Below are 23,666 nucleotides of genomic sequence, written 5' to 3' on the forward strand. Positions count from 1 at the left end.
GGATCGGATCTTTGTGGTAGGCAGGCTGAGAGTCTCTTGCACGGAGTCCACTGTAAAACCTAGAAACTCCATGTTCCTGGAGGGAGTGAGGATCGACTTCTCGTAGTTGATAAGGAATCCTAGACGGGAGAGAAGGTCGATAGACATTTCCAAATGACGTAAGAGAGTATTGGGATCCTGGGCCAAAATGAGGATGTCGTCTAGATACACGATCAATCTTATCCCGCGGCTGCGGAGCCAAGCAATGGCAGGTCTCATGAGCTTGGTAAAGCACCATGGCGCCGACGATAGGCCGAAAGGGAGGCACGTAAATCGCCAGATCTCGTTGTTCCATCGGAAGCCAAGGAGATCCCGAGAAGGTTCCGCTACCGGAACTGTAAGGTACGCGTCCTTGAGGTCGAGTTTGGTCATCCAGTCTCCTGGGAGCAGGAGATCTTGGAGCAGATGGATGCCCTCCATCTTGAAGTGACGGTACCGGACGAACTGGTTCAAGGGGCGTAAGTTGATCACTGGACGTATCTGGCCGTCCTTTTTCCGAACTAAAAAGATGTTGCTTAGCAAGGTAGACTCTGGAATCGGGGAACGTTCGATGGCGTTCTTTCTGAGAAGCTCTGATAGCTCCGCGTCTATGCAGGATTGGGTCATGCCAGACAAAGGGTGAGGGAAGGGAGGGGCCAGACTGGGTAGGGGGCCCACTAGTTCTATGGAGAACCCCAACACTGTGGACAGGACCCAATTGTCGGAGGTGATGTGGGTCCAGGTCTGGAAATAGTGACGGAGTCTGCCCCCTACACAACCCTGCGAAGAAGGGGGAGATAGGAGACTTACCGAAAGGTCGTCGTGATCCGAAACTTCCTCTGAAGCCGCGACGGCTGGGATTTCCACGGGACGGGAAGAAACCGGACGGTTGTCTTGAGTCCGGGAAGGTCGACCTCTGGGTGAAGGATCGGTGAGCGAAGGAGCCTCGACCCGAGCGGGTCTGTGATGCGGAGCGGCCGGACAGACGGCCCCTGGAGCTGCCGGCCTTGGAAGAGACACGGCCCTGGAACACCCTACGCATGGACGATTGGGCCTTATCCAGGGCAGTGAATGCCCCAACGAAACGGCCTAGTTCCTTAATAAAGGAATCGCCGAAAAGTAAACCCTGAGCGTCTGGGCCAGATTCAGTGAGGGCCAGATTGGTGAGCTTGGGTTCTATTTTAAACAAAATAGCCTTGCGGCGCTCGATTGACAGGGATGCATTAACATTACCAGCGAGACAAATAGCTCGCTGGATCCAGCCTCTAAGCTCCTCAGGATCGACTGATCCATTAGCCGCTCTAGCGGTCTCAGCCATCTCGAATATTTTGGCGAGAGGCCCAAACATGTCAAGGAGCCTGTCTTGGCAGGCTTTGAGTGCGAATTCAAGGCCCTTGCGGGGGTTCCATCCTGATTTTGCCAGGAATTGGGTCATCTTGGGATCGACCACTGGGGTGTCGCACAATTTGTTGGCCAATATAGGCCTGGGGCATTCAGCCCTCAATTTATTCCGTGCCTCCTTACTCAGAGGGCAACGGACCCGAGCCTCCAAGTAACGGGCAACGTGGTCCAATGGGAGCCATTCCGCCGACCTGGGGTGGTGTAGGGAGTCGGGGTCAAATAGAGGCTCGCCTGATGGGTCCGTGAGAACGGAACAGGGCACCTGAGAGGTCTCAGTCATGGACGTGCCTGCTGCAGAGCAAGAAGGGGTGGGGGCGGAATGGTGCGGTTCTGGCAGGTACATATCATCATACTGGACCTCATGGTCCTGTGATCTGGCCTCCTCATCTGAGCCGAACTCGGAGTCTGACTCAGAACTCATTTGTGCTCTAGCGCACTTCCAATTCCTCGCCTTTTCAGCCTGGCGGGATAAGGCTCTTTTGCGCGAAATACGTGCGCTATCTGTGGTGGCAAATGACACACCAGTCTTAGTGGTTCCGGAGGCATGAGGAGCGGCTGGAGGGATCGGGGTCGTCCCACTGGACCCCAGGGGAATAGCCTTAATGGCATCCGAAATAGACTTAGACAGGGACTGGGACATGGAGCCCATGGCCGAAAAAATGGCCTCAGAAACAGAGCGCTGCAGCGCTTCTGCCTGACTAATTTGAGGAGCAGGGGTATCCTGGGGAGGAATAGGAGTGGGAGACTCAGGGTCAGAGTCCTCCTCATGGATGGGGTTCCTGCTGGGAAGAGACATGGTATGAAGCAAAAAATAGCCTTTCCAGGGGCGAGTTGCCGCTGGATAAGGGAGGGGAGATAGTAAGCTGGAGACTTAAGTAAATGGCAGAGCCAGAGGAGCGCAGGGATCCGTGCAGCAGCGTCGGAGCCGACCAGAGCAGACAAAGGCGGAAGTGGGCGTGTCCGCAGGACGAGAGGAGAGCTGGGGCAGAGAGAGGCGCGAAAAACGCACGGCCGAGGTGACGTGAGCGCGCGCGCGGCCGAAGTCTCGCGAGACTTCGGCCGAGGTGAGGAACGAGAGAACGGGACTACCCGTAATGGCGGTGAGCCAAGGGAAAGAGAGGGGGAAGAGGGGGGAAACGGAACGGACGGGAGGGATAACGGGGGAAAGAACAAACTCCAAAAAGGAGGGGGAAGTGAAAAAAACGGGAATATAAGCAAAGGCAAAGTAATGCCAGAGGCAAAGTAGAATGCTGCAAACAAAAAGAATAGGCGAAAAATGCCAGAAGAATAGGCAGTAAAACAACAAAGACAGCAATATCTGACTAACCAGAAACACCTGAAAGAAATATAAATATATATATATTCTAAACTGTAACAGATAAAGGAACCTGCAGAGTATGGTGTACTTATCTGTGGCAGCAGCAAAGAAAGAGGAGGTTCTGCCCTCTGTATGGACATTATATAGGGTCTAGGGAAGGGGGGCAGGCTTGTTGCCATGGTGATATGTTAATTCCATGGATTTTCTTCTTTGCTGCTGTGGTATCAGTAAAGGAAGTTAACGCAATATGAGCCTCCGTGTCTTGAGATAAAATTACATAATCGGATATACAAAATGTTTAAAAATACATGATCCGGCGTAAATACAAGATACAAAAATTGCAAAACATATAATAAATCAGTGGAGCGCATATCTCGTGAAGCCATAGTTATTGATCTTCAAAAATCCCATACATCAATCCATATTTTCATAAAGTGCCATGTGCATTCATCAAAGTGATCACCTGTGTGTGTTAAATAGCGGTCAATCGGCCGCATCAATTGTATAGAAAATAACTTACACAGCGGTGTACTATGATGTCCTCCATCTCGGCGTCCCCAGTCCGTCATTGCGCATGCCCGGTTGCCCGGAAACCAGTACACACTAGATCCCGTGACATGTCACCTGGTACGTGACGTCAGTCGCAAGGCGTGCACCGGCAACCTGGTTCCTCCCCTGGAGCGTGACAAGCCAGAAGGTTACGTCCCAGCAGCCAAGATCACAGGATCACATGAACACGTCACATGAGCCGTAGCTCGGCAACCGGAGAGCGTCCCAAAGCCGGCACATCACTATCACCCAGGACAGGGCACCGCAAATCCAGACGGGGAATGGGGAAAAGAAGTCACATGTAGGGCATGATCAGGTTGCATAATATTACTAAGAGTTAAGATGAATAATAATAACAACATAGGATATCAAGCTGTGAATTTCGGAAGCAAATGGAGTCATAAGCCCCTTAAAGGGACAGTGACCTGGTCTATTATCATGCATTTCAGTTCTCTCTCAGCACGGCCATGTTTAGGAACCGGCAAATCTGTTCTTTTACGCCTTATAGAAAAGCGATGATTATTCAATCGTGTTTTCATGTCACATAGAGGAGACCACATGGACATTGCAACACATATACGACAAACGAGCAGTCACATGTCAAAAAATGACGGATATCAAATTGTGATCCCGTACCCGGGTGTGTGAAAAAACTTCCCTTCATCATGTAAAGGCAATTCACACACGTCAGGCACGGGAAACAACCCGTTTTTCTTGGACCAAAAAAGGTTTGCACCTTTCTCTTAATAGGGACATCCGCTTATCTCGCAAGTTGGCAGGACGCCTGTATGATAAGAGTGGGGGAGAAGAGAAGGACTCTATCATGGGAAAATTACTCTTTAAGATGGGCCAATGTTTCCTCAAAATACCGGCCAAATCTCTACTTTGTTCTGAATATGTTGTGACAAATGGGATCCGTCTAGGTTTGGGTTTCTTTTCTCTCGCCTCCATTCCCTGGGGGTATCGTATCCTCCTCAGATGTTTGTAAAGGTTCCCTCATGGGTACCCTCTCTGTCTAAATCTTTCAATCATTTGTTCATTAAGAACAGGTAAACAATCCTCTGGACGCGTTGGCTACGTGGTAGGGATTCGATGCTAGGTCTGGGATGACAACTCTCATAGCGCAGCAAGGTGTAGCAGTCAGTCGGCTTGGTGGAGATGTCAGTAGAAAGTTTGTCACCAACAATAGACACCATCGTGTCCAGGAATTGTACCCGCTTGTCAGAATGTGTGAGTGTAAAAGAAATCTCACTGTCCAAAGTATTGCTCTAGGGACACTGGGGACGCCGAGATGGAGGCATCATAGTACACCGCTGTGTAAGTTATTTTCTATACAATTGATGCGGCCGATTGACCGCTATTTAACACACACAGGTGATCACTTTGATGAATGCACATGGCACTTTATGAGAATATGGATTGATGTATGGGATTTTTGAAGATCAATAACTATGGCTTCACGAGAAATGCGCTCCACTGATTTATTATATGTTTTGCAATTTTTGTATCTTGTATTTACACCGGATTCAGTATTTATAAACATTTTGTATATCTGATTATGTAATTGTCACTGATTAACTCACCAATTGACTCACATGGCATTGTGGGTATAAATGTGGATCTACTGACACCAGTTTGTATAAAGACTGCAATGAGCAGAGGGGAATAAAGCGCGTCTGTTCACTTTTACATTGGAGTGCTGCCTCTTTTTTGGAGAACTACAATCATTGATGACCGTCTTGCCCATGGTCTGAGGATTTTGCACCAGGATCTACCATATAGTGCTGCTCTTTTTCTTTGTGTGAGATAGATAGATATGAGACATATAAGATAGATAATAGATAGATAGGAAGAGAAGCTGCCCATCCTGCTGGGAGAGGAAGAGAACACTGTGGACATAGCCGCACAATATGTCAGTGCCTGCCACAGACTGAGAGGAGCCCGATATAGCACGGACTCCAATACCCTGATCCCGGGGTGTCCGCACCCCTTCCCCCCCCTGTCATGATACGCCACGGACTCCTATACACCGACCCCGGGTGTGTCCCCATTTCTCCAAGGAATAGCCACCACCTGGACCCAAGGCGCACCCGCACGGGGAGGACACGAGACCACAATATTAGTGAAACAAATCCCAGCAGTTGCTTGTAAGCAAACTTCAAGGTTTTATTATTTCATATTATATCCAATAAATGGACGCGTTTCAGCATATCCAGCTTTCATCAGCATAAAAATAGAAGTAAATCTCCATCTTTATATAACAATATAATTAACATAATCAATGACATCAGACGCCCATCTGCGGCAGATCACATGATTCCAGAGCAATCAAACAACATTTCCTAGTTACTAAGTAACAAGTCACCACTGAGCAATACTCAATGTATAAATCCATGAATAGAATAAACAAATCACTCAACAGCTTAACTTGATGCAGCTCAATGTTCATCTTTGATTTGCTATCTGTAAAAAAAGAAATACACATAAGAAAAAATTCCATAGGAACAAATATTTTTTTAACATGAAGCAAATTATTTCATAAGAAAAAATTCATAAAATCAATCCATATTGCAATCTATAACCTCATCATCTCATATTCCCTGTTAAGTCCCTTTGGATGTAACATACAGTAGGCCTCTCATCTCAATGAATGGGATTTAATATCCCCACCGCTCCTGTGTCGTTTAGGCTACTTTCACACTAGCGTTCGGGTGTCCGCTCGTGAGCTCCGTTTGAAGGGGCTCACGAGCGGCCCCGAACGCATCCGTCTGGCCGCAATGCATTCTCAGTGGAGGCGGATCCGCTGAGAATGCATCCGCCTGCCAGCGTTCAGCCTCCGCTCCGCTCAGTGAGCGGACACCTGAACGCTGCTTGCAGCGTTCGGGTGTCCGCCTGGCCGTGCGGAGGCGAGCGGATCCGTCCAGACTTATAATGGAAGTCAATGGGGACGGATCCGCTTGAAGATGACACTATATGGCTCAATCTTCAAACAGATCCGTCCCCCCTTGACTTTCAATGTAAAGTCTGAACGGATCCGCTCAGGCTACTTTCAGACTTAGAAAATAGTAATAATGCAGACGGATCCGTTCTGAACGGATGCAAACGTCTGCATTATCGGAGCAGATCCGTCTGATGAAACATCAGACGGACCCGCTCCGAACGCTAGTGTGAAAGTAGCCTTAACTTGCTCCAATACCTGAAATCTTAGTTGGGAAATTGAATGATGGAATTTACTGAAGTGTGAGGGTAATGGAAGTAATAAATCGCCAGTAGGAATGTCGGACTTGTGCTTGCTGATGCGATCTTTTCTCAACCCCCTATTTCCCACATGCTTTGGCAGTACTAATGTATATAATGATAGATGATAGCACCAAGGGAGACTCTATTGGTAGATATACCCTAAACTCCCATGTAGGCAACAGTGTGGTGGACTATGCCATCACAGATATGGACCCCAAAATGTTGGTGGCTTCATAGTCACCCCACCGACACACCTGTCAGACCAACTGCTCCTATACATTAAATCCACAAGTAAACCACCGGCACAAACATCTCAGCAGACCGGCCTCTTTAACCTACCTCCATCTTTTAAATGGTCCAAGATGTCAGCCCCAAAGTATATGGAGACCATAAACAGCGCAGAGATCATGGAGATGATCCATAACTTCCATAGGAAAGTGTATGAGCTGAATCCAGAAGGAGTAAATCTCACGGTAAGGGACTTTACACCATGGCGGAAATGTCTGACCTCAAAGATGCAACAAAAGGCCAAAAAAGCAACAATCCAACAGTTGGTTCGACCGGGAGTATAAAGATATAAGGAAGGCGCTAAGAATGGCCTCAAATAGGAAACACCAAGATCCGAACAACCCCAGTCTGAGGGAAGCCTACTACAACATACACAGGCAATACAAAAACACCCTCAGAAAGAAAAAGCAAGGCAACATCTCAGCCAAGCTCCTCCAACTCCAAGATGCTCTCCAGGACAACTGCTTGTGGGAACTATGGAAGCAGATGGACAAAACCAGCAAGAACACCAACCTCCACATCCAAAACGGCAACATCTGGCTCCAGTACTTCAAGGATCTTTACAAAGACATCTCGAGGGAGGACCAAAGCCCAGAACAGAGAGGATCTCAATGATAAAGAGTAAAAAAGCCAGCGGCCCAGATGGGATCCTTCCAGAAATGATCAAATACAGCCCGCCGGGTATCCAGGCCGCATTAGTAAAACTCTACAATGTTGTGCCGAGTGCTGACTACTTCCCCCAGAGCTGGAACCAAGGCATCATCACCCCCATACACAAGGGCGGAGACAGGTACGACCCAGCCAACTATAGAGGGATATGTGTCAGCAGCAACCTGGGGAAACTCCTCAGCAGTATCCTGAATAAGAGGATCCTCAGCTTCCTCACCCAGCACAGCATCCTCAGCAGACCACCAAACCACCGCACCACGGACCACGTCTACACCCTGCAGAGCCTCACCAAGAGCCATGTCCACAATACAAAGCATGGAAAGATCTATGCCTGCTTTGTGGACTTTAAGAAGGCCTTTGTCTCAGTGGCGCACGGGCATATTTCTAAAACTTCTTGAAAGCGGAATAGGAGGAAAAACACATGATGTCATCAGAAGTTCTTACACTGAGAACAGATGCAGCGTGAAGGTAAATGGGAGGAGAACGGCTTATTTCCGGCAGAGCCGAGGAGTCAGACAGGGCTGCAGCCTCAGTCCAACCCTGTTTAACATCTACATCAATGAGCTGGCGGCGGCTCTGGAGTCCTCCCCATCACCAGGTCTCATCCTCCATGTCACCGAGGTGAAGTTTCTCCTATCGCCAACTGAGAAAGGTCTCCAAGATAACCTGAAAATCCTGGAGAAGTTCAGTAACACGTGGGCACTGCCCATCAATCCAAAGAAAACCAACATCATGGTGTACCAGAAAAGAAACCGGAAACCAGCCGGGCTTGCTAAACAACTGTCCACTTTCAGAAACCGACAGCTACACTGACCTGGGCCTAGAAATCAGCCAATCAGGGAGTTTTAAGAAAGCCATGGAAACACTGAAAGACAAGGCGAGCAAAACCTTCTATGCCATCAGAAGGCGTCTGTATCACCTTAAAGCACCAGTGACCGTCTGGCTTAAAATCCTTGACACCATCATCGCCCCGATCCTCCTGTATGGCAGCGAAGTCTGGGGCCCAGACATATAACCCAGTCCGGGCAAAGTGGGACTCTGGGCCAACAGAACTATTCCACCTACAACTCTGCAAACACTTTCTCCAGCAGAACTGGGCAGGTTCCCACTTTACTTTGCTGTCCAGAAGAGGGCGCTATCATTCAGAGCCCATCTTCATAGCAGCAGTCCCAGCTCCTACCATCACAAAGCCTTGCTACACCAAGAAGCCCCAGAAAAACAAAGCACCCTGCAACAAGTCACCCAAAACCAGCCAGTACAAACTGGCCCCATATCTGGAGAAACTCCCCAACTCCAGAGACCAACAGATCCTGAGCCGGTACAGACTGAGCGTCCACAGCCTGCTCATTGAATCCGGGCGTCACCGACAGAGGTACAAGCCGTGGGAGAGCAGACTGTGCCAGCAGTGCGACCAGGAGGACGTGGAGGATGAGGCTCATTTCCTGCTGCGGTGCCCTAAATACTCAGCAGTGAGGGAGACTGACTTCAGGAGACTGTCTGATCTCTGCCCAGACTTCATCTCCATGGAGGAGGAAGAGAGACTCTCCATACTGCTGGGGGAAGAGGAGAAGACAGCGGCCACAGAGGCACAATATATTACTGCCTGCCATAGACTGAGAGGAGCCTGATATACCATGGACTCCTCTCCACCCTGGGCATGTCCCCATCCCCCAAACCTACCCAATTATTTCCCACTTGCTTTGGCAATGCTAAAATGTATATAGTCCTGCCAATAAAGCTGATTTGATAGATAGATAGATGATTAGATAACTGGAGTATTAGACTTGATGTAAGTGTAGGTAGGTAGGTAGGTTGTAGGTAGGTTTTGTCCACCTCCTGGACCATGTTCTGGCCTCCAATCATCTCGTCTTTTCCTCCTAGGTTTTCGGGAAGGACAACTGGTGGTTTTGGGTGATCTTCTCCATCATCCACGTAGTTGGGTCCCTGGCGCTCAGCACTCACATCTATTACATGGGACGCTTCAGGATCGGTGAGGAGGATGGGGATCCCTCCTGTACTCTCAGGGTGGTTATAGCCGTGTTACCCCAGGGTGGGGAGGGAAGATAATCTCCTGCGCATCACACACTTCCTGTCTAGTGTACCCCAGGCAGAGTCAGGTGTGTCAGGACATGGCTGACTCCAGAGAACCATAGCTTCCCGTCAGGCCGAATATTGGGCCTGGTATCCGTCCTGCGATAATATCCTGGGACTGGATCCATACGGAATTGTAGGATGCGACCCCCGGCCTGTTACCCCTCCCCCATGGATTCTGTTCTGACCTTTGGTGCTGGTTTCCTCCTTTCTGACGCTCTCCATCTCTCTGCTCTCTCCTCTGCTCTCCTGACACAGACGTGTCCAACGCAGGTAACGTCCTTTCTGCTTTTTGTCTCATGTGTCCCCGAACATTAAAAATGTGAATCCACCATAAGATATGACAGGTTGAAGTTGCAGGCCCGAAGCCTGAGGCTGCACTACTGAGAGGTCCTAACGACAACACAATCTCTATCGTACCAGCGGTTACATGTGAACATTGATGTAGATGGTGATTTGGCTCCACACAAGGTCTCCATGACAACATTGCCCCTGACAGGAATCACGTCATCAGAGTCTCAGTAGTGCAGCCTCAGGCCTGTAACGTCACTTGATCAGATCTCAGCTTTCTGGGCTCCTGTGAGTGAATTTCAAGCTTAATCTTCTGCTTTCTCCACAGATTTCGGGATTTTCCGGCGAATCTTCCAGATCGTGTACACAGACTGTATGCAGCAGTGCAGCCGGCCCATGTACATGGTGGGTGACCACCAGATCCAGAGCCAAAGTCCCAATGAAAGAGGCGGAGCTTGAAATTTGCATGTCATGAGCCACCCGATGACATCATCAGTAGTCGGAGATATTAACTTTTTATCCTCAGGACATGATCCAGCGTCACGTCTCACATCCAGGACCTTCCTCGAAGCATTTTTAGTTATGATTGCATTTTACTAATTTTTGGGCTAAAAATATATATTTTTTTAAATGATATTTATTAAAAATGCCATTTCTGAGATAAAAATCAGTTTACTCATTTGGGGCTAGAAACAATTTTTTTCAGTTGGTTGTTATAAAAAATGGGTTACAAAACCAAGGGTTAAAAATCGGTCTGTTTGCAAGCTGTCACACTCTTTGAATCCCATCATCTGACAGCTCATGTGTAGCTCTTATCTCTGATCTTGTGACCTCATAAACACCTATTTAAGCCATATTCTTATCAGTTTGAGTATTTGAGGTTAGGAGATCAGAGATAAGACTTCACATGAGCTGTCAGATGATGGGATTCAAAGAGTGTGACAGCTTGCAAACAGACCGATTTTCAACCCTTGGTTTTGTAACCCATTTTTTATAACAACCAACTGAAAAAAATTGTTTCTAGCCCCAAATGAGTAAAATGCAATCATAAAAAAATGTCCCCCGAAGGTGTCCATAGCCTTTAATTACAGTATCCGTGAACTGCCATTTTTCCATTCCGCTCCGCCGTGTCTCATTGTGATAGCGCCGCCCCACGATCACGCATCCACATGGTTGTATCACGTGTTGTATTACCTGATTTGCGCTTTTTTCGTAGCGCAGTCTGATTGTCGCCATCTTTCTCCCTCAGGACAGGATGATCCTGCTCATTGTGGGGAACATCGTCAACTGGTTCTTGTAAGTACTGGACACAATGTAACGCAGCATCTTTAGGTGTCATGGCGACCGCCGTTTGTTCTGTGACCTCTAACCTTTCACCTTGCCTTCTAGCGCCATCTTTGGCCTGGTGTATCGCCCCCGAGACTTTGCCTCCTACTTGTTGGGGATATTCATCTGTAACCTGCTGCTGTACCTGGCGTTTTATATCATCATGAAGGTAACGAGGGAGGGGGCAAAAAAAAAAAACGTGAACCTCATACATGACACACGTCAGGTTCTGGGACAGCTGGGTGGTATCCACTTGTCCTACCCCCACATTGCTGTCATCCAGCTTTTCCTGACCCGAAACAGACAACTGAAATAGAGAGATTGCGCAGGTGGAGCAGACTTTTTTCCCCACACTCTATTTTCCTTTTGCAGCTCCGCAGCTCAGAGAGGATCCGCCTGCTGCCGCTTTTGTGCATCTTGGCCACCGCCGGTGTCTGGGCTGCCGCCTTGTACTTCTTCTTCCAAACCCTAAGCAGCTGGGAGGTGAGAATAAGACCCCTGTTGAATTTTTGTGTTAGACGATCGCCACCTGGTGGTCGCCAGCAGCGCTACACAATAGACTGCTGCTTGTAGTGCTGACATCTAGTGGACAATAAGAAAACTGCAATATTGTGGCCTGGATAGTCAGGAAAACTGAATACATCAAAAATTTAAATACCAAAAATTGATTCATGTACAGGAGAGCCCAGCCCAGTCCCGTGAGAAGAACCGCGAGTGTATCCTTATGCACTTTTTCGACGACCATGACATCTGGCACTTTCTTTCTGCGACTGCCATGTTCTTCTCATTTCTGGTGAGTACAGCGAGGTCTGTGGTTTGCGGTGGAGAAAGTGGGACGGGCACAGAGCAACATTTTGGCTACTAGAAAGGTGAAGGATATGATGGCAAGGAGACTGCATACACGGGGCAGCGTAGTCCTCTGGCCACAGGAGCTTACACTCTATGAACAGTCAGTGAATATTACACATGCTTCTCTTGAATGCCTCGTCTTAGGTCTTCTCATGGCTTCTAGGATAGTCTCTTCCAATGTTCTTCTGCTCCTCAGGTGGAATAATCTTTCCTCCTTCCTCAGGTTCTCCTCACACTGGATGACGACCTGGACGACGTGCGCAGAGACAAGATCCCGGTCTTCTGAGGAGACATGGCTGCCCGTAGACGTCTCCGTTATTGCTTGACGTGCCTGGATCCCAGGCGAAAGGTCAGTTTACCTTCCTGATATCCAAAAAGGAAGAAGAGGAGGAGAAACGGCCGGAAGCTGAGACAGAAGGAGCGCCACCCTCTCCTCAATCCACCAGCTTTCTCAAGAACAAACCTGCTGCCTGCGTGTCACCACCCTGCTCTGGGGTCACCCGTAAGACTTGGTCACCAGCAGTCTTCGTAATTCAGGAAGGTTTCCTCTGCTACGGACACAACGCAATCCTGCCTGGGCTGCCATGTTGGTGCCACCTGCTGGTCAGGCCTGAGATTACTGCCAAATCTTTAAATATAGAAATGAGATCCCTTAGCGGTCGATACCTTTTTAAAGGTTGAAAAGATGACAAAACTGCAAGCTTTCGAGAGCACTCCGGTCTCTTCCTCAGGCAGGTTAGGACAGCGAGGCAGATGGATGTGAGCGGAGGGAATGAAACATTTGTAGCAGTTACAGAGAAGGAGCGTGAACGTTTTATTGTCCTCTCATATATATCCAGTCCATGAATGTGCTGAACCCATGAGGTCTGAGTTCCTTAGGAGACGTAGAAGGGCATAAATTCTGGATGGGCGGAAGCTGCCCTTAAACACCTTGCCAGCTACCTTCAGGACCTACTAAATAAACTGCACTTATTCCCTACCCTTCCCTGGCCACCAAGGACGTGGAATCTGTATATTCCAGTATTCCACACCAGGATGGAGTAAAAGCCTGCCAGGTTTTTATTAAAAAAAATAAAGGAATCTGTGGTGGAACTTACAAAATCCATCTTCACCCATAGCTACCTTTCATTTGGTGGCAGCATATCCCTGCAGAAGACCGGTACAGCCATGGGGAGCCAAATGGCACCACAATATGCAATTCTGTTAATGGCCGAGTTTGAAAGTGACTTCCTGTCCTCCTGCCCCATCAAGCCTTTGGCCTAATACCGTTACAATGATGACATCATAATCATCTGGGATCAGTGCACATCAGGACTACAAGATCCCAGGTCCCTTCACCTGCACCACGACTAATATGGTCTACTCGATTGTACGTCTCACTTGGCGTCTCATCTCCACACCATAGAAGAAAGATCTGCCATGAGCACAACATCACAGTCCCGATACTAAAAGGGAATGTCACGACCACCATTGCCTCAGCACATTCATGGACTGGATATATAGCGGGGGACAATACAACGTCCACGCTCCTTATCTGTAACTGCGGCAGCTGTTTGTTCCTCCTCCGCTCACATTGATCGCTGGTCTCATCTACCGCACGATTTTCACGTATAAATCTGTCTTGAGAGACACCCGAGGAGGAGACCGCAGCTGTCTGGAAAGCCTGCAATGTGGTCGTCATTTTCCGTTAGCCATTAATCTCATTTTAATACATTTTCTGCCTAAAATGGTACAAAAAGATTTTTACCTTGCGGAATCATTGACTTACCTAATTGTTGCCAAATGTTTGTAAAATCTTTTTAACCTTAATGACTGTAGCCCTGGCTTTTCTGGACTGTCTGGTGCACGTCGCCCCCGTCGTGTCCACCCCTTCAGTGCTGCTCGTGTTGTAGAACTTGTGGATCTTCTACTTAATTTATTGGAATGTGATTTGTACATTTTTTTGTGTGGTGAAAACCTCAAGACGTTGACAACTTTCTGCCGATCGCTGAGAAGCTGGAGACATTAATCTGCACCTGCCGCCAAACTGCCGCTATGGAACAAGGTGCTGACCGATCCCACCAGAGAAGTGCCCCTAAGTCACAAACCGTTATCACCCAGCGCTCCAGAGATCCTGAAACCTCGAGACCTTTATGTCTCTTTTCATCCTTCGTCAATGTCAGTCTTCACTGTAGTTTTGGCATGCTAGTCATGAACCAGGAAGACCAGGATGAACAAAGCTGTAGTGGCGCACTTTTTTAAAATAAAATGTAACAATTAACAATAATTATCTATGGCTGCAATCTATGGGTCCCCGGGAAAAACTGCTTCTACATATAAGGGGTTTCTTTATCTCCCAGCCCCATTACCAGAACTATAGACCTTTTTACAGCAGCGCGATGATGTCATAATAATCACAGCCTGCAAGGAGATGAAGTCACAGGAGACCAACAGGTTGGGGGAAACAAAGGCACGGTGCTCGATATTTATTCCTACATCAGATGGCGCTACAGGGTCTGGTATAAAGACTGGGGGATAATACAGGATGTAATGTATGTATACAGTGAGTGCAGCTCTGGAGTATAATACAGGATGTAACTCAGGATCAGTACAGGATAAGTAATGTATGTACACAGTGACTGCACCAGCAGAATAGTGAGTGCAGCTCTGGAGTATAATACAGGATGTAACTCAGGATCAGTACAGGATAAATAATGTATGTACACAGTGACTGCACCAGCAGAATAGTGAGTGCAGCTCTGGAGTATAATACAGGATGTAACTCAGGATCAGTACAGGATAAGTAATGTATGTACACAGTGACTGCACCAGCAGAACAGTGAGTGCAGCTCTGGAGTATAATACAGGATGTAACTCAAGATCAGTACAGGATAAGTAATGTATGTACACAGTGACTGCACCAGCAGAATAGTGAGTGCAGCTCTGGAGTATAATACAGGATGTAACTCAGGATCAGTACGGTAATCACTCTCTTCCCTGTAAGCTAATGTGAATGGGTGTAACGTTTGTATGATGTAAATGTATAAATCTTTGTATCTGTGGTTGGCTTTAGTTGCTACCTGACTTTTAACTGACTGATAAGTAACACCTAGTTAGGGTGGAGGTTGTCAGAGAGATAAGTCACAAGCTGCTACGGTGTAGAAACCACCCTGTAAGCGCAGACACCGGGCGCTCCGGCCTTCACGCTATATACATACAGATCACAGTCACACCAGCAGAGACCACGATAGGCAGGAGAACTTTTATTTTACTAATAAAATATGTTCAGCTCTTTACAAAGAATTATTACAACCGGTCTTACAGTAAATAGAACTCATTGGAAATCAAAGCGTACCATGAGATCTGTAAGTACAAAAGCAGCGATAGAAAATCAAATATAGCGCCCCTCCCCCACATAACAGAAAAAAGGTCCGAAACCCGAATGGGGGCCGTCGTCTTAGAATTTCCAAAAGTATAAAGAACTATACACAACATGTACAGTGGAGACGCGGGGGGCGAGCTCCGTGGAATCTACATATATACAGTATAATATATACAATGAAATGTGGGGGCTGTAGAGGCTTCGGGGTTACTATGGAGCGCAAATCATCTACCATATCCCATCATATGGCTGGGCGTTAACTGCGTCATGACCCGACAGGTAAGATTGGGTTTAAATCTGGCGCCGAGATCATCACCTGGGCACACCAGTCGAACAGCGCGGCGGCCGTTTCCTCTTCCCATGCTATTCTATATACAGAATTGAAGGCCCCTGACATCGGACTTGAACTGAAACTAGACCACAACCTCCATCAGATCCATATATTTTACTACTTCTCACCTGAGTCTTTATGTCATGTGGGTTAGACCAGAGAAGAGCACTGGAAACAAATTATCTAGTTAAGGTAGGAATCCCCTTTAATACCGTTTCAATGGACCATACACTGTGCTGGGCAGAAGATTTCATTGTTTTAAGAAAAGTACAATTAATGTTGACCCCTAAAATCTGATTACTAATGGATCCATTGCACCTAAAATCTGATTACTAATGGATCCATTGCACCTAAAATCTGATTACTAATGCTTACATTGCTGTAAGTAGCAGCTGGAAATGGATGTTATAGTGCCACCAGTAGGTGGAAAGTAGGTACTGCAAACTCAAAAATGGTAAGAGCCCAACCATAGACCCTACTTATGTATAATGTGGTTTCATTGTAGGGGAAAACAAACACTCTCAAAACCAGCTTCACATCGGGGAGGGGGATAAAACAATTTCAGACTTCTCAGCCAGAGCAAACGTGTCTGCCCACAGCTAGGCCAGACGTCTTTATGGAGGATGAGGTCACATTTTTTGCCGAGAGCAGTAAGGAATAAACTACAAATTTTCTCACTATGACCCAGCAGTTCAAAAAGTATTTATGCCAAAGAAAAAAATATTCTCGCAATTTCCAAAAGATTTTTATACCCATGATAGTTTTTTCCTTCTTTTGATACAAATAGATACTTTAGAAAAATGGTAAAAAATTAATTTTTGACAATTAAGAAAAGCAACAGCAACACATAAAGAAAACGAGAAATCTAAATACTGTCCGTCAGCCGAGAGAGGACGATGGAACATCTTACTGTAGGGCGCTCCTCCAACTGCAGAGGGTGTCGGACAAAACTGGAACACTTATGGGTTAAACTAGTCGAACGTCTGGAACTTGGAGAAAAATGTTGCTTTGAGTTTAAGGGAAACAGAATTACCGATATGTGGATGGAAGGCAATGAACAGATACATAAACGTACAAAAAAGAAAAAAACATGAAACGGAACAGGAACAATTCACGTTATGTCATAAAAGGCCTCATGCACACGACCGCATTTTTTGCGGCTTGGATGCAGACCCACTCACTTCAATGGGGCCGCTAAAGATGCAGACAGCACACCGTGTACTGTCTGCATCCGTTGCTTCGTTCTGTAGCCACGCAAAAAAAAAAAAAAAATAGAATGTCCTATTCTTGTCTGTTTTGTGGACAAAAACAGGCATTTCTATCAAAGGGCAGGACGTTCCGTTCTGCAAAATGCGGAACGCACACGGCTGGTATCTCTGTTTTGCGAAGTGCAAAACACAGTACAATAATCGTGTGCATGAGGCCTAAGGGAGAGGTGTACAGGAACCCATCCAGGAGTAAGGTCACACTGCCGAACTGGAGTCATGACCCAATATATGGCTTATGTTGTGTGCCGGCCGATTTGATGTCTGCTTGGAAGAGTCAGAAGCAGAAGAGTGCGATATGGAAAGTAAGGGCGACACTGCTGAGCCGTCTGCAGGGAGAGCTGTGGCGATTTCTGGAAAGAGGGAGGTCAAGTTGAAGTTGGACAGGTGTGAGGGGTTAGCCATGTGCATTGGGGGCATTTCAGGGAGCAGAGGGAATGTGGTTTGGGAGAAGCCAACAGGCCTTGGTGGTGACAATATGGAGCCAAATCTATTGCTGTTGGGTTTTTCTGTGCTGGGATTAGGAAACATCTGGTTGGAGAAGTAGGGCAGGGTGAGGTCATTGGACAAACTTGGATGAGCTGGTGAATATGGAGGGTAAAACGAAGGCAATGTGTTCTGTGGATCTACAGGGATTAGGGCAGATGTCCGTGTGGCCGTCGCCTGTGTAACAGGAGGAATGAAAGACGCATTTGCGTTAATTGGTGGGTTCATTGAACCTTCTGGGATGAATGGAAAACCAAAGTTCTGGGTAAGTGTATGTTGGTCAGAAACTGGATTGTCAGCAGACACCTGAGGGCCATCAGCCATAAACCGAACAATACCAGCCCTCTTTTCTGAAACGGGCTGTTGACGACCAAGAATCATGCTACCGGGGCCCGCTAGAGGGAGATGAGGCAGAGTAGAATCAAACATATTGCTGTGTCTTTGGTTTGCCGATCGGTTTCTTTCAGGCTGGCGGGATTTGGAGTTGGGTTCCTCTTGTAGAGGATGTCTAGAACTCTGTGCTACCGGGGGATTCGTTTGCCTCACTGTTTGCCTCTGATCTCCATTTCCATGGGAAACAGACTGATGAGGGATGGGTGGATGGACCACACCATGCATGTTAATGGAAACTTGGATATTCAGTTGGTTCTTAGCCTGTCCATCAGGTGGCCGTACAGAATTAGACTTTTGCATGGAGTTGTGAGGACTCGTATTCCTGCCCTGGATGTCGCCAGAGGAAGAAGAGCTGGAGAAGGGAATATTTAAAGAATTGTTCCTTGAGTTCACTTGTCCCATTACCAAATCACAGCTTTCCCGGTTCTGTCCTTCACTCCCTCTCCGGAGGTGCAGAGACTCGCGAGGTGGTGGGCAACTGAACTCCATGCTGGAGGAGGAGTTGTACTGCGTCCTTTGATGACTAGATATTGACCTCTGACTTGCCCCAACCTGTTCTCCAATATGAGGCGCTAACAAACTCTGCATAAAGCTCTGGTGGCAAGAATTCTCATTTTCTCGAATGGGAAGGGTATTTGCGATGGGCAGTTCTTGGGCAGTCTGGTAGGGAAGGTGCTTTTGTCGATCCATTGCTGAATTAGGATTCTGGCTGATTCTATAGGTCTGTGACTGCAATCCTCTCATATTGGCACTGGTGCCACCTTCATTGTTTCTAGAGGTCTGAACTTCAAAGGAAGCTGGTTGCTGCTGATTCAAGCCTCCGGGTTTGAAGGTCTGACAGTCAGGAAGCCTCTGATTCTCTGAATTGATGGTATGCTCGATAGACATGTGGCCCTGAAGGTTATGGGTTGGTATAACTTTGTTCCTGGACACATCCAGATACTTCCGCATTTCTATCTGCTCCGATACCCTTGAAGCTTGGATGGACACCCCGATTCTCTGTTCTGTATTTGAAGTGCTCTTGCCTATCAGCGCCTCAGCAGAGTAACTGGAAACTCTGTTCCTTTCCTGCCTGTGTGGAGCGCACGTAATATTTGTAGGCCGAGAGACAATGCTAGCTTGGGAAGCCATCTGCTGCTCCAAACTTCTTGAGGTCATAAGTCTTTGGACTTGGCTGTGACCTAATAAGTGCTCCGAGGACACGATGGATCCTTGTGAGCGGCTTATGTCCTGTTGATGTTGATGAAGTACATCCTGACTCACATGGCTGTGTGTGTGGGTTACATGAAGACCCCGGGACGGTGCATTGTTCTCACACGTCTTCTCCACTTGAGCACTACCAAAATGAGAGGGGATCTGCTGCTGTTGGATCTGTTGATGATGAGGTTGACCTCTCTTATGCTGATTTTGCTCTGTGAGGTGTTTCTGTTGTAGAGACAGCCGTGCTGCCTGAGCACCTTGCACAGGATTCTGTTTCTTCTGCATCTGAACATCCTGCTGTATCATTCGCTGATGCTGAATGTTATGAGACTGAGAGCGGATGGAGCGGTCCACGTGTGGAACATGTTGCTGCTGCTGATACAAGTGATGATGGTCACGCAAATGTCCTGCTTGTTGCTGCTGCTTTAAGTAGGGGTTGTTACTATGAAGCGGTATCTGCTGTTGGTGCGATTGCAAAGGCTGAAGGTGTTGGTTCCCTATCTGACCCTGTTCGGATATAGAAGGTTGCGAACTGCACCGCAGATCGGTTTGTCTTAGAGTTTGGTTCGCAAAGTTATTATTTAATGTGAAAAGATTGGATAGCCCCTCGCTGTGGCTTTGGACATTACTGGCTACTGATACCGATGATGAAGAAGAGTTGGACGCAACGTGGCTAACCAACACTTCATTCTGCTCTGCAACATTGTCTGAAGGCTGCAATCGTTCAAGTCTTAAAGGAGCTTGACAATGTTTTTGCCTCTTGGCTGCAGAGAGTAACTCGTCCTCATGAGCCGAACGTTTGTTTGCCTCTTTCCTGCCTTCGGGGGTTTGTTTTAGGAGGGGAACTGTCGCCTGTGATACCTGCATAACAGCCGAAGTCATTGAATGCAGCTGTTCATGAGAGTAGTCAGACAGAACAGTCGTCACTTCGGTCTGGCTTTCGTAAGTGCTGGATGACACGGAAGGATTAGTGGACGGGGGCGCAGACATGTGTTCAGAGGACTGTAACACACTTGCACAGTTCATAGAATGGTTAATGCCCCCTGGGTGTATTAAATTATTGATGCTCAAGCTTGTCACACTTTGAGATTGAGATGTCGAAATCTGTAAGGACAGACTGGCGGAATTCACAACTGAACAATGACTTTTTTCTACCAAATGATCGACACAAGGGTGGGAGTTAGTATGTGGCGCACTGAAGGAATTGGATGAAGGTGGAAGTTGAGTAATGTTTTCTTTGGCCAAAGGGGGCTTGAAAGGGAGTCGACAGTCTGGAGTCAAGGTTTCTGCTTCGGAAATCCTGGGAACCGAATGTACAACTTCTGCCTGCACCCTTGATATTCTTTTCGAAAGATTTTCTTGGTCAAAAATAGCTCTTGCAGCAACTGCCACTATGTCGTTCTGCTCGGAAAATCCACACACATTAAATGGTGGCCCTAGTGATGCCCCACTGACCACTTCATCCCTGTTGGTATCTGGCAACATTGAGGCCACTGAAAAATTACGACTACTAGCAGCACTATTGGACAACGGTGAGTCTGTCTGTCGACTGGAAGCAGATGAGCTGCTGACGTCTTGTTCCGAGGTACTGGTCTGACTTGGGGCAACATGAACAACAGCGGGGTTCGGAATGACTGGTTCCGGCCTCGTTTCACCAGTAGATGTAGGTTCTTTTTCCTTCACTTTTCTAAATAATGTTTCAGGACAGTCAAGACCTTTTGAGTCTCCTTTTAAAGCGAAGGATTTGCCACCTGGGTCATCACTCAATATCTGTGCTTCCAACAAATCGGCAGCAGTTAATGTCGGAGAGTCATGTTCTCCTTGGCAAGGTCTGAAAGTTGTGGCAGATTCAGAACTTCCACCAGTGGTTAATTCTTGAGGAACCTCTACCACCGCTTGAAGAGTCTCCTTGCTGGGTTCTACAGTTCCCTTAAAACATTCTGGTTCTGAAGACTGTCTGTGCTGACTCTGGGTTACAGAAGAGCCTTGACCTACATCAGTGTCTGCAGGGTTGGAAAAGTGGGTTGGTAATGGGTTGTCATGTCTTGGTTCAGACACTGCATTACCTTCCATGTTTGCATGTAATGAGGCAGAATTTCTGCTTTCATCAGTTTTCCCATTAAGCCCATTTTCTGAGGACTGACTTTCTGCCGCATCCGCTTTCTCTTCCATAGTTGAGGGTGTTGCCAAGACGGTGACTTTTTGAGGTTCGCTATTGGTCTGAGTTTTTGATGGATCTGGTTTAGCTGTGGAAGCAGGATCCTTTTTTGCAGAAGCTCCTTTCTTTCCCGTGGGTTTCTTGATGGTCTTTTTTGGTTTTGCACTGGCTGGCGTGGAATTTACAGGTTTTACCGATAAACTCTTGGTTGTTACAGACACAACAGGTGGAGCAGAAGATGTTTCAGCAACAGGGGGCGTTAAGTTGGTTCCAGATACTGAAACACAGTTTACGGGTACGGTGCTGGAGCTTAAAGTAGCCGGTGCAGGAGGGTTAAGTGTAAACTGCAGGCAATTCTGACCAGCCATGTGAGAGATGTTCTGACTGAGGTTGGCCAAAGCACCAAAGGCGTTGAGAGCTACATTTGTATTAGGATCTTCACTAGTAGTCGGCTGGATAATTTGCATAGGAGTTTGGTTGGAGGATCCAGCCGAAGGGTTCATGGGCTGAAGTGCAAATAACTGTCCATTGAGAGAAATTGTTGGCGGCTGTTGGTTGGGTGCAGCTGTGGACACAGACACTTGCTGTGTGGTGCTAGACTGTTGGATAGGGCTAGGTCTGGGCAATATATGCACAAGGTGTTTTCCACCAAATGTCTGTGGTAATACTGTGCTTTGTACAGGGTTTGAAGGGCAAACGACAGGATTGGATGCATTGATGGGCATCACCACAGAAGGGGAAGGCTGGGCTGTCATAATAGGGAGAGTGTTCTGGTTAGGGGTAGCTTGGATTATAACGATCTGCTGCCCCACGGCTGGTTTAGGAGCTGGCGGACAAGGCGTAGGTGCTGGTGGTTGAAGTAATATAATGTTCTGACTGGCTGGTGATGTATTTATTGCAGTGCCGAATGGCTGCGCCACCTGAATTACTTGCACAGGTGGATGTAGCGGAAGGATACCGGTTGTGCTTTGTGGCTGCGGTTGGCTTATGAGTGACTGGACCTGTACAGGCTGACAAGAGGGCATTTTCACCATTACTTGCTCCGCAGGTTTGACTTCTGAGGATGCCACATTGTTCAGGTTGACGCAAGCCATAGCTGGTCGGTTATTCAAGGTATCTTTGGGGGCCACCGGCTGTTCGGTGAGCGGTATAGGAATAACGGCAGAGGATGACTGACTCAATGGCTGAACGGTGTTTCCAGTAAGCTGCAAGGTTGTCCATGTTGTTTGAGTATTTCCATCTGATGGGATTCGAGACATGCCAACACTTTTCAAATCCGGCAATACAGACGACAGCGACCAGGTAACGGTGTCCAGAGAAGGAGCGGGCAACGCCGACACACTAGAACCAGATGAATTCATTTCGTTCGAATGAATGAAGACCCCCATGTTGGATCCGATATCAACGATGGGCAAACTTTCCTTCCCAACATCCTTTCCAGGTTGAACACAACCAGAAGCTCCAGACGTCTTCTCATGAGCATCTGAAGACACCTGCAAACTTACTCCAGGCACATTGGCTTGCGATACTTGTGATGGAAGATTGCTTTGGGGCACGGTGTCCACACTCTGCCCACACTGTACACCTATACCTTCTTGTGCCACCGGCTGCGAAGAACATGTCACCGGACCCGCTGTAATAGCCGCCACAGGAAATGTAACTGTAGAACTGGTCGAGGAGATTACAGCATCTTTGCACATGGACAGGATTGCTGTGCTCTGCGCTATGGTCACAGGAAAACTCGATGATTCAGCTTGACCGGCGGTGGTGGACGACGTTGAATTCTGCTGCCACGTTTTGTCCAAAGGGTACACACCAGCAATGGTGATGGGCGTCACCAGGTTGCATGTTCTTTGCACTGGAACGACGTTGGCCGTTTGCTTCTGGAGGTTCTGACTTACGTTGAAGGTGATGCCGTGCACGGTGGTGCCCTGGTTAGAAGAGCCCAGCTGCTGGTTCCCGTTTAGGCAGAGGGGAAGTTTCGGGGTTTGATCAGTCGGAGCGATCAACGGAGCCTTTGAATTTCTTGAGTTTCCTTTCCAATTCAGCGTCGGGTCATCATATAAGCAGATGTCATGGCTCTTCAATAATTCTATGTAACGAGCATTTTCTTTTTGGAACTCTGCCAACTCTCTTCGGAGTTTTTTGATCTCGCTGGCTGTAAAACAAAGCAAGAATTGACGAGTCGTCCAATATTAACTTCTACATTAACCCTCCCCGTTACGAGCCGCTGTCTCTCACCTTGCTCCTTATTCCCTCCGTTGAGTAGCAGCTCGTCGTTCTGCCGCTTCAGCTCTGTGATGTACTTGAAAGCCTGATCCAGAATCATGTTTTTGCTCTGAAGAAGATACAACAAAAAAAAAAATCATTGATGGAAAATCCTAACAAAGCGATCTGCAAGACTTTACATGAATGACCTGCTCTTCATGTAT

General features: G+C 47.5%; 2 protein-coding genes across 2 annotated transcripts in view; one reads left to right on the plus strand and one right to left on the minus strand.

The window, feature by feature from the left end:
• The window catches only part of SIDT1 (SID1 transmembrane family member 1), an 86,784-nt gene extending 72,489 nt beyond the window's left edge, over nucleotides 1-14,295 (plus strand). The window contains exons 20-26 of the mRNA XM_040422866.1: nucleotides 9,365-9,473; nucleotides 10,194-10,270; nucleotides 11,115-11,161; nucleotides 11,255-11,360; nucleotides 11,564-11,674; nucleotides 11,871-11,984; nucleotides 12,264-14,295. Coding sequence (XP_040278800.1) covers nucleotides 9,365-9,473; nucleotides 10,194-10,270; nucleotides 11,115-11,161; nucleotides 11,255-11,360; nucleotides 11,564-11,674; nucleotides 11,871-11,984; nucleotides 12,264-12,326 — 627 coding nt within the window. The 3' untranslated portion in view covers nucleotides 12,327-14,295. The remainder of the gene's footprint in view (nucleotides 1-9,364; nucleotides 9,474-10,193; nucleotides 10,271-11,114; nucleotides 11,162-11,254; nucleotides 11,361-11,563; nucleotides 11,675-11,870; nucleotides 11,985-12,263) is intronic.
• A 979-nt stretch (nucleotides 14,296-15,274) lies between these two features.
• Nucleotides 15,275-23,666, minus strand: part of USF3 (upstream transcription factor family member 3) — a 39,982-nt gene continuing 31,590 nt past the window's right edge. Inside the window, exons 6-7 of the mRNA XM_040422867.1 lie at nucleotides 23,476-23,572; nucleotides 15,275-23,392 (exon numbers count right to left, since the gene is read on the minus strand). Coding sequence (XP_040278801.1) covers nucleotides 17,196-23,392; nucleotides 23,476-23,572 — 6,294 coding nt within the window. The 3' untranslated portion in view covers nucleotides 15,275-17,195. The remainder of the gene's footprint in view (nucleotides 23,393-23,475; nucleotides 23,573-23,666) is intronic.

This window comes from Bufo bufo, chromosome 3 (genome assembly GCF_905171765.1).
Source record: "Bufo bufo chromosome 3, aBufBuf1.1, whole genome shotgun sequence".
NCBI lineage: Eukaryota > Metazoa > Chordata > Amphibia > Anura > Bufonidae > Bufo > Bufo bufo.